The sequence below is a fragment of the Chaetodon auriga genome, chromosome 23, assembly GCF_051107435.1.
Source record: "Chaetodon auriga isolate fChaAug3 chromosome 23, fChaAug3.hap1, whole genome shotgun sequence".
Taxonomy (NCBI): Eukaryota; Metazoa; Chordata; class Actinopteri; order Chaetodontiformes; family Chaetodontidae; genus Chaetodon; species Chaetodon auriga.
In genome coordinates, this window is record NC_135096.1 from 4,324,155 (window position 1) to 4,348,110 (window position 23,956).

At 43.9% G+C, this 23,956-nt stretch overlaps 2 protein-coding genes across 2 annotated transcripts in view; both read left to right on the plus strand.

The window, feature by feature from the left end:
• The window catches only part of LOC143316073 (uncharacterized), a 114,979-nt gene that overhangs the window by 22,288 nt on the left and 68,735 nt on the right, over positions 1–23,956 (plus strand). The gene's annotated exons all lie outside the window — the stretch shown is intronic.
• Positions 3,547–23,956, plus strand: part of LOC143316288 (uncharacterized) — a 36,939-nt gene continuing 16,529 nt past the window's right edge. Inside the window, exons 1-8 of the mRNA XM_076724169.1 lie at positions 3,547–3,810; positions 3,957–4,136; positions 4,502–4,649; positions 4,889–5,044; positions 5,164–5,307; positions 5,417–5,633; positions 5,730–5,849; positions 6,231–6,385. Of these exons, the coding sequence (XP_076580284.1) occupies positions 4,630–4,649; positions 4,889–5,044; positions 5,164–5,307; positions 5,417–5,633; positions 5,730–5,849; positions 6,231–6,385 (812 nt within the window). The 5' untranslated portion in view covers positions 3,547–3,810; positions 3,957–4,136; positions 4,502–4,629. The remainder of the gene's footprint in view (positions 3,811–3,956; positions 4,137–4,501; positions 4,650–4,888; positions 5,045–5,163; positions 5,308–5,416; positions 5,634–5,729; positions 5,850–6,230; positions 6,386–23,956) is intronic.

A 23,956-nucleotide genomic window follows, 5' to 3' on the forward strand; every position in this document is an offset into this window, starting at 1 on the left:
GCAGAAAAGGAAATGCATAAAGTGTGGAGCTTGGCTACACTGTACATTATATGCACAGTTCACAGTCAGTGCAGTGACTAAGTCTAACCTTCCTGCACATTCCACGTTCCTTATGGTGCCATGCAGAAAGGTGAAATGTGTCAAGCATGGGGCTTGGTTGAGCTGTGCATCAAATGAGAAACAGAGAGCACACCCTTTTGGAGGAATGCTTGTTGAACTCCTGTTTCTGGTCAGCAAACTCGATGTTTTTTGTTCGCAGTGCTTCGGCTGTAATTCTCCTGCACTTTGTACCTTGGTTATGGTGTCACGGATTGGGCTAGGTTGTGCATCATATGAACTTTTCTTATGGTGCCAGAAAAGTGCAATGCATCGAGTAATAATGTGACAGACAGTCACTGCAGTGACTAACTCTACCCCTCCTGCACTTTCCACCTTTCTTATGGTGCCAGAAAGGTGCAATGCTTCATGGGTGTTGCCTGTGCGTCATATGCACAGTTGTCAAATACCCTGTGCATCATATGCACTGTTAAGACCCTTTGTTGACCCAGACCCTTTGTTGACCTGTGACCTGATGCATGAAAACTTGTTCTCTTTTCTTGTTTTGTTAGACTTCTTCAAACAGTTGTCACAGATAAAGCCTGATGGCCAAATGACGTCATAGTGCAACACGCAGACCTGATGCATCTTTCGCCCACGGTCTTTACATTCAATAAACTGTCCAGAGTCCAACATGTCATTTTTATTCTTTTCAATTTCTGCTAAATGCAGGAAAAGCAGAAATTGAAAATAAGTGAAAGTGAAATGCATCATATGCGCAACCAAGCACAACCACTGCAGTCACTCCAGTGACAAACTCTAACCTTTCTGCACAGGTGCAATGCACCATGGGCTGTCAGATAGGCTGTGCATCAAATACACAGTGTAACAGACTTCTGCTGTAATATACGTGTTGGGTAGATTAACAAATTTTCTGATAATAATCAGAGTGAAAATACTGAAAATAATTCAGTGGAATGAATGAAACAAAAGTGGGCTGAGCAGCACTTGCATTGCAGCTACAGTATACACTAAAATACAAGGAAGCATGCGGTGTCAGAAATGTGAGTCGGTCTGCTTTCTGTCTGTCTCTGCAGTCTGTTGAGACATCTATTGTATAATAATGCCAAGCCAAGTCAACATACTTACAGACATAAGAACAGCATCTGTCTTCTCGTCCAACTTGATACAAAAAAGTAAAAGTGTATTTCTGAAATAACTTTGCCTTGATTGTTTTGTTGAACTGTGCATTATATGCATAGTGCATTTGACAGATAAGTGAAAAACAAGGACTTGTTTAAGGTCAACAGCACGCTCAAGTAATAGTACAGTTGACACTAACTGCAGTGATCAACTATTACCCTCCTGCATATTTTACCTTTCTTACGGTACCAGAAAGGTGCAATGCATTATGGGTGCTTACTGTGCGTCATATGCACAGTCCACCTTTCCACCTTTCTTATGGTGCCATGCAGAAAGGTGAAATGCATCAAGTGTAGAGCTTGGTTGTGCTACAATTCAAGGCCATGACGGCTGTTTTTGAAACATACAAAAGAAATGTGAATGCAGCAAGCACGGAGTCTGTAGAAAAAAACAGAACCGTCTCAAAGAGATAAACATTTGTTTTTCATACACATTAAGACAACACCACCCCCACGCTCGCCCTCTGCTCTGTAATTACAATGTATAGCTACCTCTGGGGGGATTGTGTGGGTGTGTGTGTGTGCTCTAGGTGTACGGTGGGTGGGATCTGTTGGATGTCTGAGAGGCGACGCTGGCGCACCTGCTCATGCCCTGTTCATTCCTCCCCCCTGATGACGTCACCCTCATAGCCTGCGGGCTGTGGGCGCGCGTGCAGCCCCGGACATCTAAGGGCATCACAGACCTGTCATTGCTCAATCTCGTGTGGCTGAACGCCACTTGTCCCGCTAAGAAGTTGGACGCCGACCGCACGGAGCCGCGTAACTAGTTAGCATGCCAGAGTCTTGTTCGTTATCGGAATTAACCAGACAAATCGCTCCACCAACTAAGAACGGCCATGCACCACCTCCCACCGAATCGAGAAAGAGCTATCAATCTGTCAATCCTTTCCGTGTCCGGGCCGGGTGAGGTTTCCCGTGTTGAGTCAAATTAAGCGACAGGCTCCACTCCTGGTGGTGCCCTTCCATCAATTTCTTTAAGTTTCAGCTTACCCCAGGCTTCACCTTACGAACCCTACGTCGTCCTCCTTTTTCTTTTTGGGCGTGGGTGTTAGCGTGTGTGCATATGATGCACAGTGTATTAGACAGATAGCTGCCAGTCACTGCAGAAACTAAATCTCTTTCGTATGGTGCTAGACAGGTGCACTATGCACAGAGCTATCTGGCTGAAACAGCTCTGGCTGTCAAATGGATGGTTTATTTGACAGCCTCAAAGGTACAATGCATCATAGGTAGAGCAACTGCAGGGATTAACTCTAAACCTCCTGCACATTGCATTTTTGTTATGATGCCAGAAAGATGCAATGCGGTGTCTTTAACATTTTCAACCGCTTCCCGAGCCACTTGGAGATCTCTGCGTTTTGCATGACTGCTCCATGATTGTCCTCCACCTTTCTTATGGTGCTGGAAAGGTGCAGTGCATCATGGGAGTAGACTGGGCTATGCAGTCTTGTTATGCATCATGTGTAGAACCAGAGCCCTATTCCATTATTCCTTGCTGCGGTATTCAGGCGACCAGACCTGCTTTGAACACTCTAAGCTTTTTTTTTTTTTTTTTTTTCACCTAATGGAACAACATCTACTGCACATTGCACCTTTCTTATGGGGCCATGCAGAAAAGTGTGGAGCTTGGTGTTGCCTGTGCGTCATATGCACAGTTGTCAAATACCCTGTGCATCATATGCACTGTTAAGACCCTTTGTTGACCCAGACCCTTTGTTGACCTGTGACCTGATGCATGAAAACTTGTTCTCTATTCTTGTTTTGTTGGACTTTTCAAACAGTTGTCACAGATGAAGCCTGATGGCCAAATGATGTCATAGTGCAACACGCAGACCTGATGCATCTTTCGTCCACGGTCTTTACATTCAATAAACAGTTCAGAGTCCAACATGTCATTTTTATTCTTTTCAATTTCTGCTGAATGCAGGAAAAGCAGAAATTGAAAATAAGTGAAAGTGAAATGCATCATATGCGCGGGTCCAAGAATTTCACCTCTAGCGGCACAATATGAATGCCCCCGGCCATCCCTCTTAATCACGGCCTCAGTTCAGAGAAGAAAACCCACAAAATAGAACCGGAGTCCTATTCCATTATTCCTAGCTGCGGTTTTCAGGCGACCGGGACTGCTTTGAACACTGTAATTTTTTCAAAGTAAATGCTTCACCTAATGGAACAACATCAACTGGTGCCATGCAGAAATCCATCGGACTACAGCTTTTCAGGCCGACGAAAGGAGAAGGATTATTTACTGCTGCTTCTTTAACTGACATTTCTCCTGCCGCTGTTTGTTGCTTCTTTGTTTGTTGTTTCTTTCTTTCTTCTTTTTTCAGATTAAGAGAAACATGTCCAGGAAGCCCAACAGGCACTATCTCCTTTGCCCGTTGTGCTTGAAGACCAAGGACTTCCTGTCAGTGCATCTGCGCCGAGTCTGCATGAAAGGCAGCACGCCAGAAGCCATTGGTGCAGCGGTGGAGAAGGCCAAGAAGGATGTCCATGATCTTCTGGTGTCGGGCAGGGTGTTCCCCTACGTGCTGCTTCGCCAAATTTTGGATGATGCTGATCCACTCAGCAGGTTTGTGGAAGAACTTTTCACTCTTTTTTTTTTTTTTTTTTTTTCCAAACATCACTTCTTGTTTACTCTCTGAAATGCATGAAATTTTTAAATTGTATTGCATATAATTGTCTAAATTATGTTTTTGGTTTTTTTTTAATTCAAAGGCTGACTGAGGAGCTGCAGCGTCGTCACATGGTGGTGACCGGCATCCCTCCACCACTCCCCAATGCCAATGTTATAGCGAGACCATCAACCACACAGACAGCTGAGAGTGCGGCTCCTGAGACTGGCGAGAGTGAGCCGTCTGACAACACTTCTGTCAGCAGTGGCAAGTGCTTTCAATTGTGAGTATCAGCTTCAGCACGTCTCAGTTTGAGTAAATTATCTGTTAATCTCATGCAGGGCTCTCATGTTAACATGTTTAGGCATTTCCAGGAATGCGTTTAATTAATTGTAACTTGGAAATGACTTTATTTTCAAGAAATTACAAACATTGACAACCTCACTCAGTCTGGGAATCATCAGCACCGGTGATGCACTTCTCAGCTTGAGTAAATAAGCTGTTAGTCTCAGGCAGGGCTCTCAGCCTTCTAGTCTTCAGTGTTTCAGGGTTGCAAGATCTGATTAACTGGAGTAATTCCCCATTTTAAAGCTTAGCTTTCCATCTTAGCACACAGTTTTATAACAAAACGCTTTTCCCACATTGCAGTGTCTCGACTGTGCAGTGGACGACCAAAAACAGGAAGCTCATGGCACAGAGGGGACTTTATCAGAGGCACTCTCTGGACTATCCCTTGCTGAAGGACTTTGGCCTGTACCTGGAGAGGGAGCTTTGCAATGAAAATTTTAAACAGGAGGTGAGCACTACCATAAAACATTCTGTATTCATCAAAAAAATAAATAAATAAATAAAGTAAAAGAAGATGATTTTGCAAAATAGTCATGATTAGAAGACAATGTAATGTTTTAGCATGTTTTTTAGCATGTTTTTTTTTTTTTTTTTGCTTTTGGAGTATTTATTGCATGTCTTTTACTTTAAATTTGTTAAATATGCTGGAATGAATAAAGTATCTATCTATCTATCTTCTCTCTTCAGGTTGAAAACGTTGCCCGGTACCTGTACTACTTCGACTCACAGCAGCCATCCCTGCAATTTGTCAGGAACAGGGAGAAGATCCGGCAGTACCTCTGTGAGCTCTCCAGGGCAAAACTCACAAAACAGACAGATAAATTACCTGAAGAGCTTGAAAAGGTTGGTAGCATTTGTTGTGGGTTTTTTTCTCCATATAATATCAACACTTGTGTAGACAATAAACGTAATTGAGCTTAAATATGTGCAAATACTTAAAATACTTGCACGTCCTCTGACAGATTCTTGATGTACCACACTATCAACACCAACCTGAGGCGAGAGGATCAGACACTCCATGGGGACTGCAAGGACTTTATTGATTACATTGGCTCACTGCAGAAGTCCTTCTCCAAGCAAGTGAGCAAAGAGATCACCCAAAAGAGGTAAGTTTAATTGTTTGCACGCAGCTAACTGGATTACAGTTCACATAAGTGAGCAATGTGGCAAGTAATGTCATGATTTGTTAATACATTTTATCCTTTTTCCTCATAGACACGGCCGGTTGACTGAAAAAGAGCAGCTGACACCGCGTGACTGCTTGGCTGTGCTGAGGGCTGCCAAGAACGACTTCTTGGCAGTTATAGGGAAGGTCTTCGAGGACAAGGACGCGACCCTGGAGTTGACCGAGTGCAGCTTTGTGGTGTACTATCTCCAGGCAGTGGTGATTTTGAGACACCTCCAGCGCCCGGGCGTGGTGGAGCACATGACTGTGAGTATTATTGTGCCCTTTTTGTCTTCTCTTTTTTGTCTTGACATTTTTTGCCAGTACCCTTACTAATCGATATGATATCCTTGTTTTGTGCAGGTACAGGAGTGGGTTGTGAGAAAGAAAGACACACTGGGCAATGCAGTTATTGGAGTGAAGGAGCACAAGACTGCAGCACAGCAAGTGGCCATGTTTGCCCTGTCCCAGGAAGAGAAGTTTGTAAGTTCAAATTCAATGTTCAAAGCACGTCCAGGAATGTGTTTAATCAATTGTAACTACATTAGAAATGACTTTTTTGCAAGTTATTACGCACCGTCACAATCTCACTCATCAGCAGCGGTGTGCACTTCTCAGATTGAGTAAATTATCTGTTAATCTCAGACAGGGCTCTCAGCTAATGCAAAATGGCCTTGATGTATACAAATACAGAATTACTACAAGAGATAAAATAATTGTTTTGTGTTATTTTACAAGTCACCACACAGCCTTCCTTATTTGGGGAGAATCACCTTACATGCTGAGACACTCAGCTTTAGTTAGTCACCTGTGAATCATGCATTTGTTCATATTTGTTCAATCATATTTTTCCTCTGCCAACAGTGGTTTGACATGTTCTACACAAGGGTGCGGCCACAACTCCTAAACTCCAAGAAGCGCAAGAGCGATGACGCAGAGGTCAAGGAAAGATTTTTCATCTCCTCCACGGGGAGGCCCATCTACAACGCCTCCAATGACCTGAACAGACTGCACCGCAAGTAAGCAAACCACCATGATTCATTTCACCTCCGATATGTACCCGGTACTCCGGTGAGAAATCTTTATAAAAATTTTGAATGTTTAATGTTTAATGTTTAAACTCTCATTATAGATACAAGATTGAATCAGTGACCAGCCAGGTGGCACGGCGAGTGTTTGAGACGGCCACCAAGACTGACCGACGCCGACAAGTCTCTAGTGGCCGACTACCTGACACACTCCACCGCGACGGCTGAGAAACATTACAGAATGAAGGAGACAGAAAACATTGTGAGGGCCAGTCATGTGCTAGGTGCGCTAGCTGATGACTCAAGGTAAGCATGTTTCATATTTGTCAACACAATTAATACAATCAACAATTTGTAAGCATCAAATCTTATACCCTTCTTATAATAACCTTGATTCTTTTTTTTTTTGTAGTGCTGACTCTGCAGAAGAGGGTACCAGTAGTGGTGCTCGTCGTGTCCGTAGCGCTGCTCGCACCGTTGGAAATGTGCAGATGGATGTCCAAGCGGCGTACGATAGGCTGCTGGAACATCACCCGGTGACTCTGGATGGGGATGTGCCAAGCAAGACTGAGCGGGAACGAGCATCCCCTGACTGTCAGCGGGCCCTGTACGAGCGTTGGCTGAAGGCGCAGATGAAACTGCGCAAAGCGGCATGTTCTTGGTGAGGTTCTTTTTTCAATATTTAATAGCATTTTTTTTCCCCAAGCAACAATGCTACGTACATGTACATGTGCTACGTACATGTTGTCAATTTTAGTCTTCTTGACTAACATCATCCTATCTTCTTGACAGCATACTTCTGCTGTCGTCTGCCGACGGAAAACCGAGTCAGCGCCTGGATTGCAAAGCAGGGATGGACGAGCAACATCCCCAATGCTGCCAATATCATCAGAGAGTGGAAGCCCTCCGGAGCTGAGGACGCGACCATGGACTCCACTCACATCCAGAAGCTGACGAGATCACAGAAGTGGAGAGGGCTTCTAGTCAACGCCGTTGAAGGGAAGGGCAAGGGTGTCATCACGACCCGGAGATTCCAGACTGGTGAGGTGGTCTGTGACTACCACGGGCGGGTCACCACAGCCAAAGAGGGCAAGAAAATCCACAAGAACACCAGTGAGGAGGAGACTGGATACATGTTCTTTTACAGAGACAAAAGAGGGCAGCCCATGTGCATCGACGCACATTCAGGCGTTTGTGAATGCCGGTTGATCAATCACTCAAGAAAAGCAGCCAACCTAAGGTCAAGGTTGTTCACTATGGTGACAGATGGGGAGGAAACAGATATCATTCTTTTCCTCGCAACCAGGAACATTGACGTGAATGAGGAACTCTTATTTGACTGTGGAGCAAGTCAGAAGTCTTTTCATGGGGAGGGCTCAGGCCTGGCTTGGCCCCCTTAAATTTTGGACTGCCACCTTCAGACTTCAGACCCTTTGCCACCTTCAGACTTTTTGAGTTATGTCAAAATTACTCCCTCCATGTTTCTCTGTAACTCATACTGGACTTCACTGCTATCGCAGTTGACAAGTCCTTTAAGGGAAAGTTTTCAGCAACTCCATCCAGTTTCCACGAGGGCAGTCTTCAATACGAGGTGTTGTGAATCATTGTGAGGAAACAAAATGCGGTGGTGTGTTCCAACTGCCTGCCCTCAGACTCTCTCACTGTCTTCATCATCACACTCTGTCGAACCGTCAACGTCATGGAGTTTTGTGAATCCTGCTGGAAGTTGATGAGGAAGGTGTTGGGGACTCACCTCGGCCACAGTGCCGTTTACACTATGTGCCTCTATGTGTCTCTCTCTCTCTCTCTCTCTCTCTCTCTCTCTCTCTGTCTCTCTGTCTGTCTGTCTCTTTCTGTCTGTCTCTCTCTTTTTTTTTGGTTGTTGGTCTGTTTTTGAGCACTTGACTGTTAATACTACTGTTGTTTTTCTGGACCGGTGAGCAAATAAAAGTGGTTTGAAAAATCAAAAATCTCTCTCTCTCTCTCTTTCTCTGTGTCTGTGTCTCTCTCTGTCTGTCTGTCTGTCTGTCTCTCTCTCTGTCTGTCTGTCTGTCTGTCTGTCTGTCTCTCTCTCTCTCTCTCTATCTTTATGTCTCTTTGCCCTCCTGTCGGCTTGTCATCAAGCTTGATGACGAGGCGATCATTTGAATCATGTGTGTTGGAGCAGGAAACATCTAAAACATGCAGGGCAGGGGTCCCAGAGGAATTAAGAAACACTGCTCATGCACCTTCCTATCAAAAGTTATTCACAAATGAAATCTTGATCCAGGGGGTCATTGGTGTGCAAAGTGCTATCACTGTGATACATGGGCTGGCCCGTGCCTGCCCTCCTGTGGCCACTGAGGGGATCTGTCGCTTCGTGCTGCAGCATATGTGATGAGATGGCGCACGTGATGCACCGAAGGCCCACCGAAGATCTCAAAACGTGTGAGTCAGTGTTTGTCCAATTAAGAGAGATTAAATCTGCAAACCCAATTTACTGTATATAAAGAGAAATTCAACCTCACTTGTGTTGCATTGCAACCTGAACCCTGTCTCCTGTGAAATAGAACAACATCTTCAACAGATATTGAGGTGGCACTACAAGTACTGGATGCGGTGATGTGTTCCAACTGCCTGCCCTCAGACTCTCTCACTGTCTTCATCATCACACTCTGTCGAACCGTCAACGTCATGGAGTTTTGTGAATCCTGCTGGAAGTTGATGAGGAAGGTGTTGGGGACTCACCTCGGCCACAGTGCCGTTTACACTATGTGCCGCATAATGGAAGAGAGGGTGTACATGGAGGATGCACCATTGCTGAGAGGAGCTGTGTTCTTTGTTGGAATGGCACTATAGAGCGCCTGCTGCAGCCGATCCAGACAACAGGCAGTGCGGCCTAGACAGGAGACGTGTGGAAATCGGGGAGAGCGTGCGTTGGCCTGATGGTTTTTGGCCAAGGTCACGCCCACACATCGTCTTTGACCACACTCAGGATTTGGCTGTGAAAATGCGCTACGCCTGAGAGTTCAGCTGGAGCGAGAGGAACGAGAAAAGAAGATGATTCCCCGAGACAGAACTGACAAACCAATCTGTGTAGATTTCTGATCGTTGTATCATCTATAGACATTTAAGCCCTCTGGACTCTGCCTTGACGTGGCGTGGAGGCTTGTATGTCTCAGTGGTCATAGGCACTCTCCAGATTGGCTCTGCCCAGCAGAGTTTACTCTTGTTTGGTAAGGCAGGAGTGTAGCACCCAATAATGTAATAGTTTACTGAAAATGTAATAAAATTTGCACTTAACTCGATCGAAAATGTAATAAAACCCAATAATGTAATAACTTGACCAATAATGTAATAAAATATTCTGACTGATATTGTAATAACATTTTTACCGATAATGTAAAACCTTATTACATTATTGGAGATTTATTACATTTTCAGGTGGGTCTTTTTTTTTAAAAAAAATGATAATTTAAAACTTGACAGACAATGTAATATCGAGGTCTATATTTTGTGTTTTGAGAATCTAAGACTGTTATGTAGCCTACGCTGGATGTGAAACAACAGAATGACTGAATTGCAGACCTGTACCATACAGCTATATGCACATGCAGATACTCAGGGACATCCTGGTCCTGCTGAGTGTGTGATGGATTTACATCCTTTGGTGACCAGAATTCCAGCTCAGATATATCTGAGCTGGAATTCTGGTATAGTTTTTGAGCAGCACTGGAGACCCCAGGTAACTCTTCCCTAAACGTACCTCTTCACTTCACAGTTTTCCAACATATCATTACCTCATGAAAACAAGTCAGTGACACTTCATCTGTAAAGATATAACAGAAGCATTCATAACACCCACATATACCTCCTTGTCATCTATGGCAGCTGTTAAAAAAAAAAAAAGCTGACCCGCTGATCACTAATAGGCCTATATGTTTGATGTAGGAAGATGGACTTAAAAATCAATATCTGAGTTTCGGAGTGGCGGTGCGTCAGAGCAGCGGGGTGTCGGAATGGAGGGGGGGGTTGGAATAGACGGGCGTCCCCGTGGCGGTTCAACTTCAGCATGGGAGCTCAGTGTCAAATGTTTGTGTTGTCCGGCAACAGCCTCGTCTCCCTATTTGTCTCAGCGGAGCCAAATTAATGATTAAATAAACAAAGAAATCATTTTGTTCTTTCTTTTCCCAACTTAAAAATGCCCCCCCCCAAAAAAAAACCTGTGGGAAACAATAGGCTAACTAAGCTAAACCATTAGGCCTATAAAGTTCGAAAATTAATAATGATTGAAAAAATAAATGAATTAATAAAACTTGTGGTCCGTGCACCTGTGAAGCACCTGTGAACAGACCACAGTGACAAAAAGGTTGGGAACCCCTGTCTTAAGCTCTTTATAGAAGTAGCCAAGCCTTGGCTAAAGTATCAAGAAGTTAGCATCAAGAACTAGGCTAATATGCAGTCACATGGTCAATAAAATTGATCATTTTTCAATTTCATTTCAATTGAAAATTGAAAAAATGTCTAAAGCCTACCATTACCCAACTATTATCAAACGTTATCACAGAAATCTGAAGGAATTGATGCTGAGACATTGCATACTCACTTACCAAGTGGTCACATAAAGGGAGAAATGTCTCTCTTGGCTAGCCGCCACCTGAAAGAGACCCTGATCGTGTTCTCCCTTGCAGGCCCTCTAGTGGTCAGGATGCCGGTGTCCAAGATGAATTAATACATCAAAAGCATCATTTATACAATATAGTGACTGTATAATGGCAAATCGTATATATATATATATATAAACCCCAAAAGTTAAAAAATAACCAAGTCAGTTGTCATTATGTTTTGTCATTTTTATGCTGACATTTTTATTAAACCTGTACTTATAGAGGTAAATCTCACGGTATGTCAGCTGACCACTATCACTTGACATAGGCTAGAGGAAGATGGTAAATGGTCCGTATTTATATAAAGCTTTACTATACCTGAAACAATACCCAAAGCGCTTTACATTATACATCACATTCACCCAGTCACACACTGATGGCGGAAGAGCTGCCATGCAAGGCGCTAACCACGACCCATCAGGAGCGGTTAGGGGTTCGGTGTCTTGCTCAGGGACACCTCAACGTGAGCTCCGCAGGCCGGGATCTAACCAGCAACCCTCCGGTTACTAGACGGCCACTCTACCCACTGAGCCACGCCGCCCTGTCATTCAGAGTGATATAATAACCATTTATGAGTGGATGTATTTATGTCAAATGTTAAATAATGTGTTGGTTTTATGAATACTTATGCATACCCTCGTCAAATGAAGTCTTACTTAAATTTGTTTTGTTGGTTTGTGGTTGTTTACACAAGGTAGTGATTGGTTGGAAAACTGTGGAGAGCGAAGTATGTTTAGGGAAGCAATAGTTATTCTCTTGTTTCAAAGTCAGTGTATTTAACAGTCTTAGATTCTCAAAACACAAAATATAGACCTCTATATTACATTATCTGTCAAGCTTTACATTATCATTTTTTTTTTTTAAAAAAAGACCCACCTGAAAATGTAATAAATCTCCAATAATGTAATAAGGTTTTACATTATCGGTAAAAATGTTATTACAATATCAGTCAGAATATCTTATTACATTATTGGTCAAGTTATTACATTATTGTGTTTTTTTACATTTTCAATCAAGTGCAAATTTTATTACATTTTCAGGCGTTATTACATTTTCAGTAAATTATTACATTATTGGGTGCTACAAGGAGATATACTGGCTCTTTTTCATGGAGCTGGTATGAGAAGACGTCTTGGCTAACTGGATGCAGTGAGGCAGCTGCATTATTTTGCTTCCCTTGCCTGCTTTTCCAAACCAAGGGAACTGATCAAGCGTGATCAAGCACTTTTGGCTTAAAGCCAAATGGTTTCACTTATTTTCTTTATACAAAGTGACAACTTTTTGTTGCTTTGATAGTCTTAAATATGAGGATTTGCTGTGTTTTCATTGTCATTTAAGGTTGCTAATATAAATGTTAGCTAACAGAATCACTTTGGGCTTTAAGCCTGATGGTTTGATTGTTTTTTTAAACAAAACATTCAGTGTTTGTTTCAGTGTATTTGCTGTTTTTTTTTTCTTTTTTTCATTTGAGTATGTAAATATAAATATGTTGTTCCAAACAATTAGCTGGACAGAAGAAGCACTTGGTACTCTTGGAAGCTGTGAAAATCAATTGTTTCTCTTTTTACTTTTGAAGTAAAAAATATATTTATACTTTCTTGGTTTGTTTAATGATGGAAAAGGAGATTTTAAGGGTTTGTGTGGACCAATTATATCTTATCTGGAGCAAAACATATCAAACACTGGGGAGATAAATTCAAATTCACTAACTGGTAACATTCACCTGCATTTAACTGTCTATTTGTAAACATAATATACTTTAATTCTTGTGGTCCGGCGTTGCCAACTCTGTTTTTTGGTTTTGGTAAATTAAGTGCACCCCCCCAAGACAAAAATTCACCAGCCGCCACTGGTTGTAGCCCACCTTTTTTGTTTGCTTTCTGCTAAAGCTCACTTTTAGCGCAAAGTTTTCGCCCCAATTGTTTGTTGTTGTTTTTTTTTGCTAGTGTTATTTTGTGTGAAATTTGTGAGCTAAAGTCCTCTTTCAGTGCAGGGTTGTAGCCCTCTTTTTTGTTTCTCTTTTGCTAAAGTGTTATTAGTGATTTTCGAATACTTTATTTAAAACAGAGTTCAACATTACACGTCCTACTGCACAGAGCATCACTCCTTAAATTAAAGATGGTATATGCAGTTTTCAGTCAGCATATGTGAATTGTGTTTTTAACCTCGTCAACAAGGGCAGTATCTTATACAATGAACACAAAACAACAAACTATGAATTCTGTGTTCATTTTAAATGGAGTTTAACTTATATTTTACCGCTGTGGCTCTTACAACATTGGCATAATGGTGCTGAGTGAACCATGTACGCAGCTTACTGTATAGTGGTCTCTTTACATTTAACAAGTAAAAATAAAATAGTTGTAATTGTAGCTCATGATTAAACAAATTTTTAGTGTTAGGAGTTTGTATACAGATGTTGGGTCTTTTGCCAGACTTATACTGAGATATTGAACTGGCAGACCGACATTGTCTTTGCAAGTTATCTCATTGCACTTCACATTAAAGAAGTTGCGATGATCTAATCATTTTATGTATTTTTGCAAAAGACAGATCGGTAACACTTTCTATGAAGACCACATCTATAGTGCATTATGAGCGCATTCATAGTGAATTATAATGCTCATCATAAGAAATCATCATGCATTATGACTACACTCATAATGCTTTATGCTGCAATATATCAACAGTTATGAATAACTATAAATCTAGCTTATAATGACTTATAAATCCAAGGGTCTTATGAGTGACAGGTTATAATCTACACCATAGGTTCTACAACAGGATGAAATCAATCAGTTGAAAGCTGGGGAGACTATAAGTGACAAAAAAGTGTCAAGAAATGAAGAGTTAACAAAGACCCAACCAGAACCACTGCTCATCTGAACACTAAAATGTGCAGTACAGTCATTGGAAAACTGCAAATGTGTTGTACAAACTTGGATTATAACAATTAAATTCAGTGAAGTTTGAGTCAGAAAACTCCAATAATTTCCAGGTGTTGGAGGTGTTCTACTGCATATTTGTGAAATTGGATAAAAACTTTAGCGTCTCCAGAAGGAGCTGTGTTAAGTCTGATAAATGTCCTCAGGTGATGTCACTTGAGTCAGCATTGGTTGAAGACAGTGAGTTTCAAAGTGAAAAAGTTCAGGTGGGGTCACTCTGTTGTCAGCTCAGTGTGATTCACAGGACGTTATTTCCTTGTTGAAAGAGTATTAAAAGACCAGGAAAGTCACAGAAACAAGCCTTATGTGATACCTCAGCTATCGATATCAGACTGATGATGTGAAGTGCTTGTCGGCTTGTGGCCCCCACCACCCCGGGACCCCCCCCGCGGCTCCCAGAACCTGCTGGTTGCCTTTAGCGTGTGCAGGTGAGCACATGCCAAGTTGGGAGAAGAGCAAAGTCTGAACTCAAGTGCTCCAGAAACACAGGCTTGCTTGGACCATTTCCATTTCATTCACCTCGAAAAAGAGAAAAGAAAAAGTTGAAAGAAAAAATGTTGTTGTTTACTGTCGTGTTTTAAATAATCATTTTTGCTACAAAGGACAACGCCTTGAAGTCTTGTTAACATAAGACTGACATAGAAAGGGTGACAAAAAAGTGAAAAACACAAAGGCACTGTCTTTTCTTCAACTCATTTATTTGAGAAACAAAAGGTTTAAACATTGAAAAAGCTACTGCAGGAACAGGGCAGACATAAAATACTGCATGTGAAACATTCCTTAATGATATATGGATAACTGTAATCACCAGACATGAGGATGAACAAATCATTTAAACAGCTACAAGAACAAACAAACAAATAAAGGGGAGCAGGTCCACAGAATGCATTTCATTCTAGCAGAGGCACGTCCAAACTATTCCCAAAAAGGGCCGTGTGGCTGCAGGTTTTTTCCTCCGACCGATCAAGAGCACGCAGTCTGACCAATCAGCTGTCTGAAGACTGGGATCAGCTGATGAAATGAGTCAAGTCTGTTGTGCTGCTGCTCCGCTCGAAAGAAAACCTTCGGCCACTGCTTTAACACCTAGAGCTTTGACCTTTGTCCCTGTCTGTCTGTCTGTCTGTCTGTCTGTCTGTCTGTCCATGTCAGTGTGATCCATTAGTCCTGTGCTTTTGTTCATTGCAGCATATTTGCAGAGCAGCCTATGAAACACTAATGCTGGACAGAGCAGAGTAGGTGTTGGATACATTCTATCTGTAACCGGCAGGTTAGGTCTGCCCCACCACCGCTGTGTTCTAATTACCGGGACATAAATGCGGGTAGCGGCACGCCAGCCGATCTCTCTCTCTCTGTCTGTCTCTCGTTGTCTGTCTGTCTGTCTGTCTGTCTGTCTCTCTCTCTCTCTCTCTCCCTCTCTCTGTCTCTATGTCTCTCACTTCCTATCAAAAGTTATTCACAAATGAAATCTTGATCCAGGGGGTCATTGGTGTGCAAAGTGCTATCACTGTGATACATGGGCTGGCCCGTGTCTGCCCTCCTGTGGCCACTGAGGGGATCTGTCGCTTCGTGCTGCAGCATATCGTTAGCCTCATAGCATAATTGCCTAAGTCATATTTTAAGGTTTTCGGGAAAGAAGAAAAAACAATGAAAAAAAATGCCCAAATCAAAGAGATGACTTAAGTCGATAGTGATTTTAGAATGTAACAAGCTTTCTGATAGGCTGAGGACATAGGCGATAAGGCAGGATGAAGCAGCAGTGTCAGGAGAGTAAAGTTAGGCAGATATCTCAATTTGGCCAAAAAATGACTTAGGCAATTATGCTATGAGGCTAACGATATGTGATGAGATGGCGCACGTGATGCACCGAAGGCCCACCGAAGATCTCAAAACGTGTGAGTCAGTGTTTGTCCAATTAAGAGAGATTAAATCTGCAGACCCAATTTACTGTATATAAAGAGAAATTCCTACGTTGGCAAGAAGGGTCAAACGCGCTGCAACGGGGCGAGAAGAGCTGCAACGAGACAAACGCAAACACAAAGTAAACGCATTGCAAAATGACAAACGCGGTACAAATAAAAAAAAACGCCATGCAAGAACAAAAGCAAATGCATCCTTACCAAACGCTCTGCGATGAGGGAAACCACGCCAAGCACAAAACGATGAAACGTCAAAAAGCAACAGCAAACCAAAAAACAGCTGCATAACGACTCGCTTCATCGGAAGTTCGCCAAACCTGAAGGGGGCGCTGTCAGCCTCGGAAACACTCGGAGGCGAGGAGACAGCTGGATTTTTTCGTCGATCAAAAGTCCATGGAGAAAAGTTAGTTACGAGCACGGTAATGTGATGTCATTTTTTGATAGACGAAAAAATTCAGCTGTCTCCTGTGAAACAGAACAACATCTTCAACAGATATTGAGGTGGCACTACAAGTACTGGATGCGGTGGTGTGTTCCAACTGCCTGCCCTCAGACTCTCTCACTGTCTTCATCATCACACTCTGTCGAACCGTCAACGTCATGGAGTTTTGTGAATCCTGCTGGAAGTTGATGAGGAAGGTTTTGGGGACTCACCTCGGCCACAGTGCCGTTTACACTATGTGCCTCTATGTGTGTGTGTGTGTGTGTGTGTGTCTCTCTCTCTCTCTCTCTCTCTCTCTCTCTCTCTCTCTCTCTCTCTCTCTCTCTCTCTCTCTGAGTGTGTGCTGGGAGTGACAGGGTGAGTGTGTCGGAGAGCGTTTGTTGAGCGTTTGAGTGTTTCAAACCTTTTTTTGCTCTTTTTCTTGCACTGGGTGTTGGTAAATGTGTTTTTGAACAGTTTCTCTGTGATCAAACTTCGTTTCATCGCTGGTTTTAGTGTTTTTATCGTGCTTTGTGTGGCCATTCATTCATGGCTGCCGCGCGTGGTGTCTCCGGTTTGGAGAAACTCACCCGCAGACATGCCATCAAACTCTCTCCACCTTTTGGTGTGTCGGTGGAGGACTGCGGCCTGGCTGTGGGTGAAGTTGTGGGTTGTGGAAGCGTTAAATCAGCTTCCAGGATGAACAGCGCTGTGGTGATTTTCCTGGACAGCACTGAAAAAGCCAGTCAGCTGGTAGAGAGCGGGGTGGTGATTCAGGGGACGTTAACGCCGGTCTTTTCCCTTGTTAGTCCGGTAAAGAAGGTGATTGTGTCTAACGTGCCCCCTTTTCTAAAAAAACGAGCTGTTACGGTCAGATCGTGTCCCCCATGAAGCTGATTCCTCTCGGCTGTAAGTCTCCGCTGCTCAAACACGTCGTGTCGTTCAGGAGACAGGTATCCATGGTCCTAAATGGAAACAAGGATGAGCTAAATATAGCTCTCCGTTTCCGTATCGATAACTTCGACTACACTGTTCACGTTACCACTGACACTGTCAAATGTTTTGGATGCGGAGCAGAGGGTCAACTGATCCGTTCATGCCCCGACAGAGCGGGAGAAAAGCAGCCAGCAGAGCCGCCTGTCAGAGCTGACAGCCGGCCTGCGGCTCAGGGCGAAGCGCGGAGCGAAGCACCGAGCGAAGCGCAGCGCGAGGCGCAAAGCGAAGTGCAACGCAAAGCGCGGAGCGAAGAGAAGGGCGCACAGAGCAGCACAGACTACACACCCACAGACACACACACACACACACACACACAACTGCAGACAGTGAGGAGCAGGTGAACGGTCAGACAGAGGAAGAGGTCACCTCTCAGACTGAACAGGCAGAGCCCAGAGTTCAGACTCTGGTTAAGGAGCTGGCTGGACAGACGGCCACCAGGGTGGCTGAGTCAGTGTTGGATGAGGTAGAGGACGGTGTGATGGTGGAGGACAGGGTGATGGAGGAGGATTTTTTAAAAGTAGCAACAAAAAGGAAAACTCCAGAAACCAAAGCCACCAGTGAAAAGGTACCAAAAGTGTCAAAGAAAGACCCACAGTGCTCCTCCTGTCAGTCGGAGGAACACACACAGGACACACAACGCACACACAGCTCACAGGTGAACACAGAGGACAGTAAATCTGACACAGATAACATGCAGGCAGAAACACACACCGGTTATTCTTTCTCAAGAATTCGAGCTTTTCTGAGGAACACGAAGGGGCTGAGAGCTGTGAAGGTGGAGGAACACTTTCCAGACCTTCAGTTATTCCATGAATCCATCAGGTTCTTCTTGAGGAAGTCAGGAGGGCTCGGGCAGCCTTCCTTCACTGACCCAGAGACTTACTGGCTGAAAAAACTGTTGGTTAAAGTGCGAACACAGATAGAGAAAGATGACTAAGATGAAGATGTTCTCCCTCTTCTTCTATTTGTTGTCCTTTGTCTTATTGTTGTTAACATGCAGCCTAATCATGTGTGAGATGAAGATTGGCTCTTTAAACATTAACGGTGCGAGAGAAGACACAAAGAGAGCTGCTCTCTTCTCTCTTCTTCAGTCTAAAGGACTAAATGTGGTTCTCCTTCAGGAGACCCACAGCACTCCTGATAAGGAGGCGGACTGGAGGAGGGAGTGGAGGGGGGAGCTCATCCTCAGCCACAAGACTAGTAACAGTGGAGGTGTTGGGATCCTCTTTTCTAGAGACTTTCTACCTGTTTCCTGCTCTGTGGAAGAGATCGTTCCCGGCCAGATGCTAAAAGTCTGTGCTGTCTTCGAGAGTGTGAGGATGGTTTTTATAAATGTCTACGCTCCAACCGTTGGCTTAGACAGACTGGTTTTTTTAGATGTTTTAAAGACTGTTCTTACCAACTGCAGCAGTGAGGAGTACCTGTTCCTGGGAGGTGATTTTAACTGCACAGAGAACCCTCAGCTAGACAGGAACCATCAAGAACCACACGCTGCTTCCAGACGGGCTCTGCTGAAACTCGTTGAAACATTTGATCTCTGTGACGTGTGGAGACGTTTCCATCCTGCTCAGAGACAGTTCACCTGGGCTCACAGCAGAGATAACTGGATGTCTCTGGCCAGACTGGACAGAATGTACTGTTTTAACCATCACTTCAGTGATTTTAAAGGTGTTTCCATCAGCCCGGTGGGTTTCTCTGACCACTCTCTGGTGCACTGTGTGCTGTCTGTCAGACACGTTAAATGTAAGAGCGCGTACTGGCACTTTAACACCAGTCTGCTAGCGGACAACAGGTTCCAAAAGGCCTTTAAGTCCTTCTGGAGTAAAAGTGATGGAGCAGATCATTCACAGGGATCAGACGTACTCTCTCTCTGTCTTTATGTCTGTCTCTCTCTCTCTCTCTCTCTCTCTCTCTGCCTCTATGTCTCTTTGCCCTCCTGTTGGCTCGTCCTCAAGCTTGATGACGAGGTGATCATTTGAATCATGTGTGTTGGAGCAGGAAACATCTAAAACATGCAGTTCAGGGGTCCCAGAAGAATTAAGAAACACTGCTCATGCACCTTCCTGTCAAAAGTTATTCACAAATGAAATCTTGATCCAGGGGGTCATTGGTGTGCAAAGTGCTATCACTGTGATACATGGGCTGGCCCGTGCCTGCCCTCCTGTGGCCACTGAGGGGATCTGTCGCTTTGTGCTGCAGCATATGTGATGAGATGGCGACGTGATGCACCGAAGGCCCACCGAAGATCTCAAAACGTGTGAGTCAGTGTTTGTCCAATTAAGAGAGAGAGATTAAATCTGCAGACCCAATTTACTGTATATAAAGAGAAATTCAACCTCACTTGCGTTGCATTGCAACCCGAACCCTGTCTCCTGTGAAATAGAACAACATCTTCAACAGATATTGAGGTGGCACTACAAGTACTGGATGCGGTGGTGTGTTCCAACTGCCTGCCCTCAGACTCTCTCACTGTCTTCATCATCACACTCTGTCGAACCGTCAACGTCATGGAGTTTTGTGAATCCTGCTGGAAGTTGATGAGGAAGGTGTTGGGGACTCACCTCGGCCACAGTGCCGTTTACACTATGTGCCGCATAATGGAAGAGAGGGTGTACATGGAGGATGCACCATTGCTGAGAGGAGCTGTGTTCTTTGTTGGAATGGCACTATAGAGCGCCTGCTGCAGCCGATCCAGACAACAGGCAGTGCGGCCTTGACAGGAGACGTGTGGAAATCGGGGAGAGCGTGCGTTGGCCTGATGGTTTTTGGCTAAGGTCACGCCCACACATCGTCTTTGACCTTTTCACCCAGGTGACAGAGCAAAGTGTCCCCTCCATCTCTGAAGACCAAGTTTGTATTTATGAGAATTTCTCTTCTTCTGTTTACTCTTTTCTCTCGTTTCCCACTTGCCGACCTCGAGCAGCCGAGGCCCGGCCTTCACTTTAACCAAAGAGTCCATTCTGTAACATTCTGTATTATTTGTACCACATATTGATCTCACTTTAAATGAGGCATCCCACTGTGTCACCCCCCCCCCCCCCCCCCCACAACAAAAGAAAAAACAAACAAAAGTAAACAATAGAAAAAAAAAAAAACCTCCACATGGACTCTGCCTTGACGTGGCGTGGAGGCTTGTATGTCTCAGTGATCATAGGCACTCTCCAGATTGGCTCTGCCCAGCAGAGTTTACTCTTGTTTGGTCAGGCAGGAGGAAGCTGTGCAGGATAGAGCCGATCTGGAGAGTCCCTATGATCACTGAGACCAGACTAAAGAGTCCACAACTTACACGATGTTGAAGACATAAAAGAAGGAGGAGAAAAAGAAAAACAAGTCAGGGTTATTTGTATCGCCCAGAATCACAATTTACATTACCCCAATGGGCTTTACAGTCTGTACAAAGTGTGACATCCTCTGTCCTTAGACCCAGCAAGCCTGAAGTGGTATTGCATCTAGATTTATAGCTTATGTTCACTGTTCATTGGAAACTGTTCATCAAACTATTGTTGACAGAGAGACGCTCAGTCGCAAAAGCAGGATCGGCCAAAAGACTGAGGCTGTAGTTTGGACTGTTGACCAGTAGATGGAGACAAATGATAAGGCTTGGCAGCTGGGACAGACTCAGCGAGTCCTCTGGAGCCAGCTCCTAAGAGATTTCTGAATGATAGAAATCAGGAAAACACACTAGATTAACCAGCTGTATGTGCCGTGACAGACAAAGATACCCACCCTTTTTCAGGTTTGTTTGATTTCCTCACCTGTCAAATCTTTTTATTCTTTGTTGTTTTGATTTCCAATGTTATTTCATTACTTGGTGTGCGCTTCGTTTTGGAACCTTTACTGTTATTGTTATTACTTTGTTAATATTTACTTTTTAATTACATTGATCTCCTAATAATAATGCTAATCATCATAATGACAATAATACACCATGTCTAACACAACTATGCTGTCTAGCAGTTTCTGTCAGCAGCCGAGTGGAAGTATTTAATTTTAAGCGCCTGATTTCACTCTTTCTCAGTTTTCCCCCCTAAAATCAAAGCTTTTGAAACCCAAAGTGTCACAGGGGACATTTTGGGTTACAAAACAGCACAGGGGTGCCATTTCTGGTATCAGCATTGGGAAAATGGAGCCAATCCGATGTACAGAACGGAGGCCACATGCTTGGCCACTCTGATTGGCTAAGAGGGTGCGTGATCGACAGGTGATGCTGTGTAGGGTGGGCTAAAACTTTCCAGAAGGAGTTGGAAGATGGAAAGGTAAGATGCGGCCCCGTCAGCTTTTCAAAAAGTCCACATTTTAAGCATATTCTGTGTGTCTTAATGCATTTTTATGTGAAATCAGACATTTCAGGCATTTCAACCTGTTGACACGTTCACACAAAATTACCAGGATAATGCCCACCAAGTTGCGCCGCTATTTATTATAACAGTGGAACAGGCAGAGGAATTAGTGATGTGTTGGTCGGACATTTAGGGTTATTAAACATCATAGGCCACCGCCCAACGCATCTGAAGAGGGTGTGTATGAAAACCAACACACAAGAGGAAAGGGAGCAAGAAGCATCCAGAGCAATTGCCTCCCAGAACTGATTTGCCAGAGAGGGCAGAGTTTGGGACTTCTCAGAGCTCGAGGAGTATTGCAAAGATCCAACTTCTTGTGTCAGCCTATGCCTTCGCCTTCAGAGTCGAGGATTCATAGTCACCAACACTCCTCAAATGTGCCCGACAGTTCAGCCAACTGAGAGGTATGCTGATCTTATTACCACTGCACTGTGACTTGCACTGATGTAGTGACTAATACAGCTTTTCTACACTGTGTTACCTCAGTGACTTTTGCAACAGGTCTCAAAAGAAGGATGTCCTTACTGCTGTACAGAGGGATGTTGATTATATCCACCAAAAACTAATCAGCGGCGATTACATCCCCAACACTGCAGTCACATCTTTCAGACACTGCTGTGAGGTTATCCTGCTGTTGGAGCACCAACTGACAGGGAAAGAAGTTCATTATTTTTCTTTGTTTCTCTGGAGTTTTAGGAATGCTACTTCAACAACATCAGGCCGTTTTCCCTTAAACGGCAAGATGGAGAGAAGGCGGACCAGGGCAAGTTCTTCCTTGGAGAAGGTGGGGTCCCATTGTCCAACCCTGCATCAGATTGACAACGGCTGAAGTCAAAGTGAGTAATCAGTATTACTACATCAAAAGCATGCTCTATGAATCTTTCAAGGCTTTGATTTGACTCATAGCAATTAAACAGACGAGGACACATTGCAGCTGTTTTTGTTTCATTCGTTGTGTTGAACTGCTGTCGAATTGGTCTACACACAGGGCCTTCCCTGTAACACTGACTGCATATACTGTATATGCTACTCACCTTTTTGTACTCCATCATACAGCTCATTCCATTGACAGGAAAGGCAACCCCACTCATGCAGCCCGAATACAGAAGACACTGGACAAGGAGACAGTCTGGATATCAAACAGACCCACTGTCTATGACCTTGTGAAGGCCGGGGTTCCCCCTCAACAACAAATTGAGGATAACAATCTCCTCATCCGCTCAGTCGCTGAGCAGAATTGGAAGGGCTTGGCCTTTAAGGATTTTCGAGAGGAAAAAGGCAAAGGTACATGCACACATGACTTGCAATCCAATCCCCAATTTTAAGTGAGTGATTACTTCTATGTGCATGTGTTGAGTCGGTGCTCCCAATTATTAAATGTTCATTTATTATTTTGTGTTTATGATGGGCAAACTTAATGTTATGTTATGTTTATTGAGTGTTTGAGTTGATTGAGGACTGATTGACTGCAGCTGTCTGATATCCATCGTGGGCGTGTTTAATAAAAGTCTCGCACCTGCAGCTGAGTTCAGTTGTGTGTAGGTGACCTGGGAAACAGCAGAGCGTCTCCGATTCATTTCTCCTTGTATACGGTGCTTTTTCTCTAACTTCTGGGTTGACAATGCTGTGCCGCTGTATAGCCCTACTCTGTCAACAAGTTATGGGCCCAGAGTAATCCAGAGACAGTTGAGCGTGTTTCCACCGTGTGTGATGATTAGATGCTGTTAGCACCATGAGCAGAAGAATCGCAGACACAAGCTGCTGGTCTCGGCTCCTATTTGACGGAGATGAAAAGAATTACGAACTATGGGAGAAGAAGTTTTTGGGCCGCCATCGTCTGCAGGGCCTGAAAAACACTGTTTTAAATGACACCGACACAGAAGACGCAGAGGAGCTGCCAGTGGATGCAGCCAAGAATGCCGAGGCTTTGATGACAAAAGTAGCAGATGACAGCCGAGAAGCTCTGAAGATTTTAAGGGACTATTAACGAGGTAAAGGAAAGCTACGCATAATCAACCTTTATACAGAACTGACATCACTTCAAAAGTCAGTCAGTGAAAGTGTGACTGAATATGTGATCTGCGCTGAGATCACAATCACAGCTTTGAGAAATGTTGGAGAAACGTTAAGTGACGTCATGGTTCTGAAGGGGCTGCCTGAGTCCTTCAAACCATTTGCGGTTCATATTGCACAGCGTGCTGAGAACGTATCTTTTGCCGAGTTTAAAACAAAGCTACGCAGCTACAAGGACACAGAAAAGATGTGGGCTGCAGCAACAGATGACAATATGATGAAGGC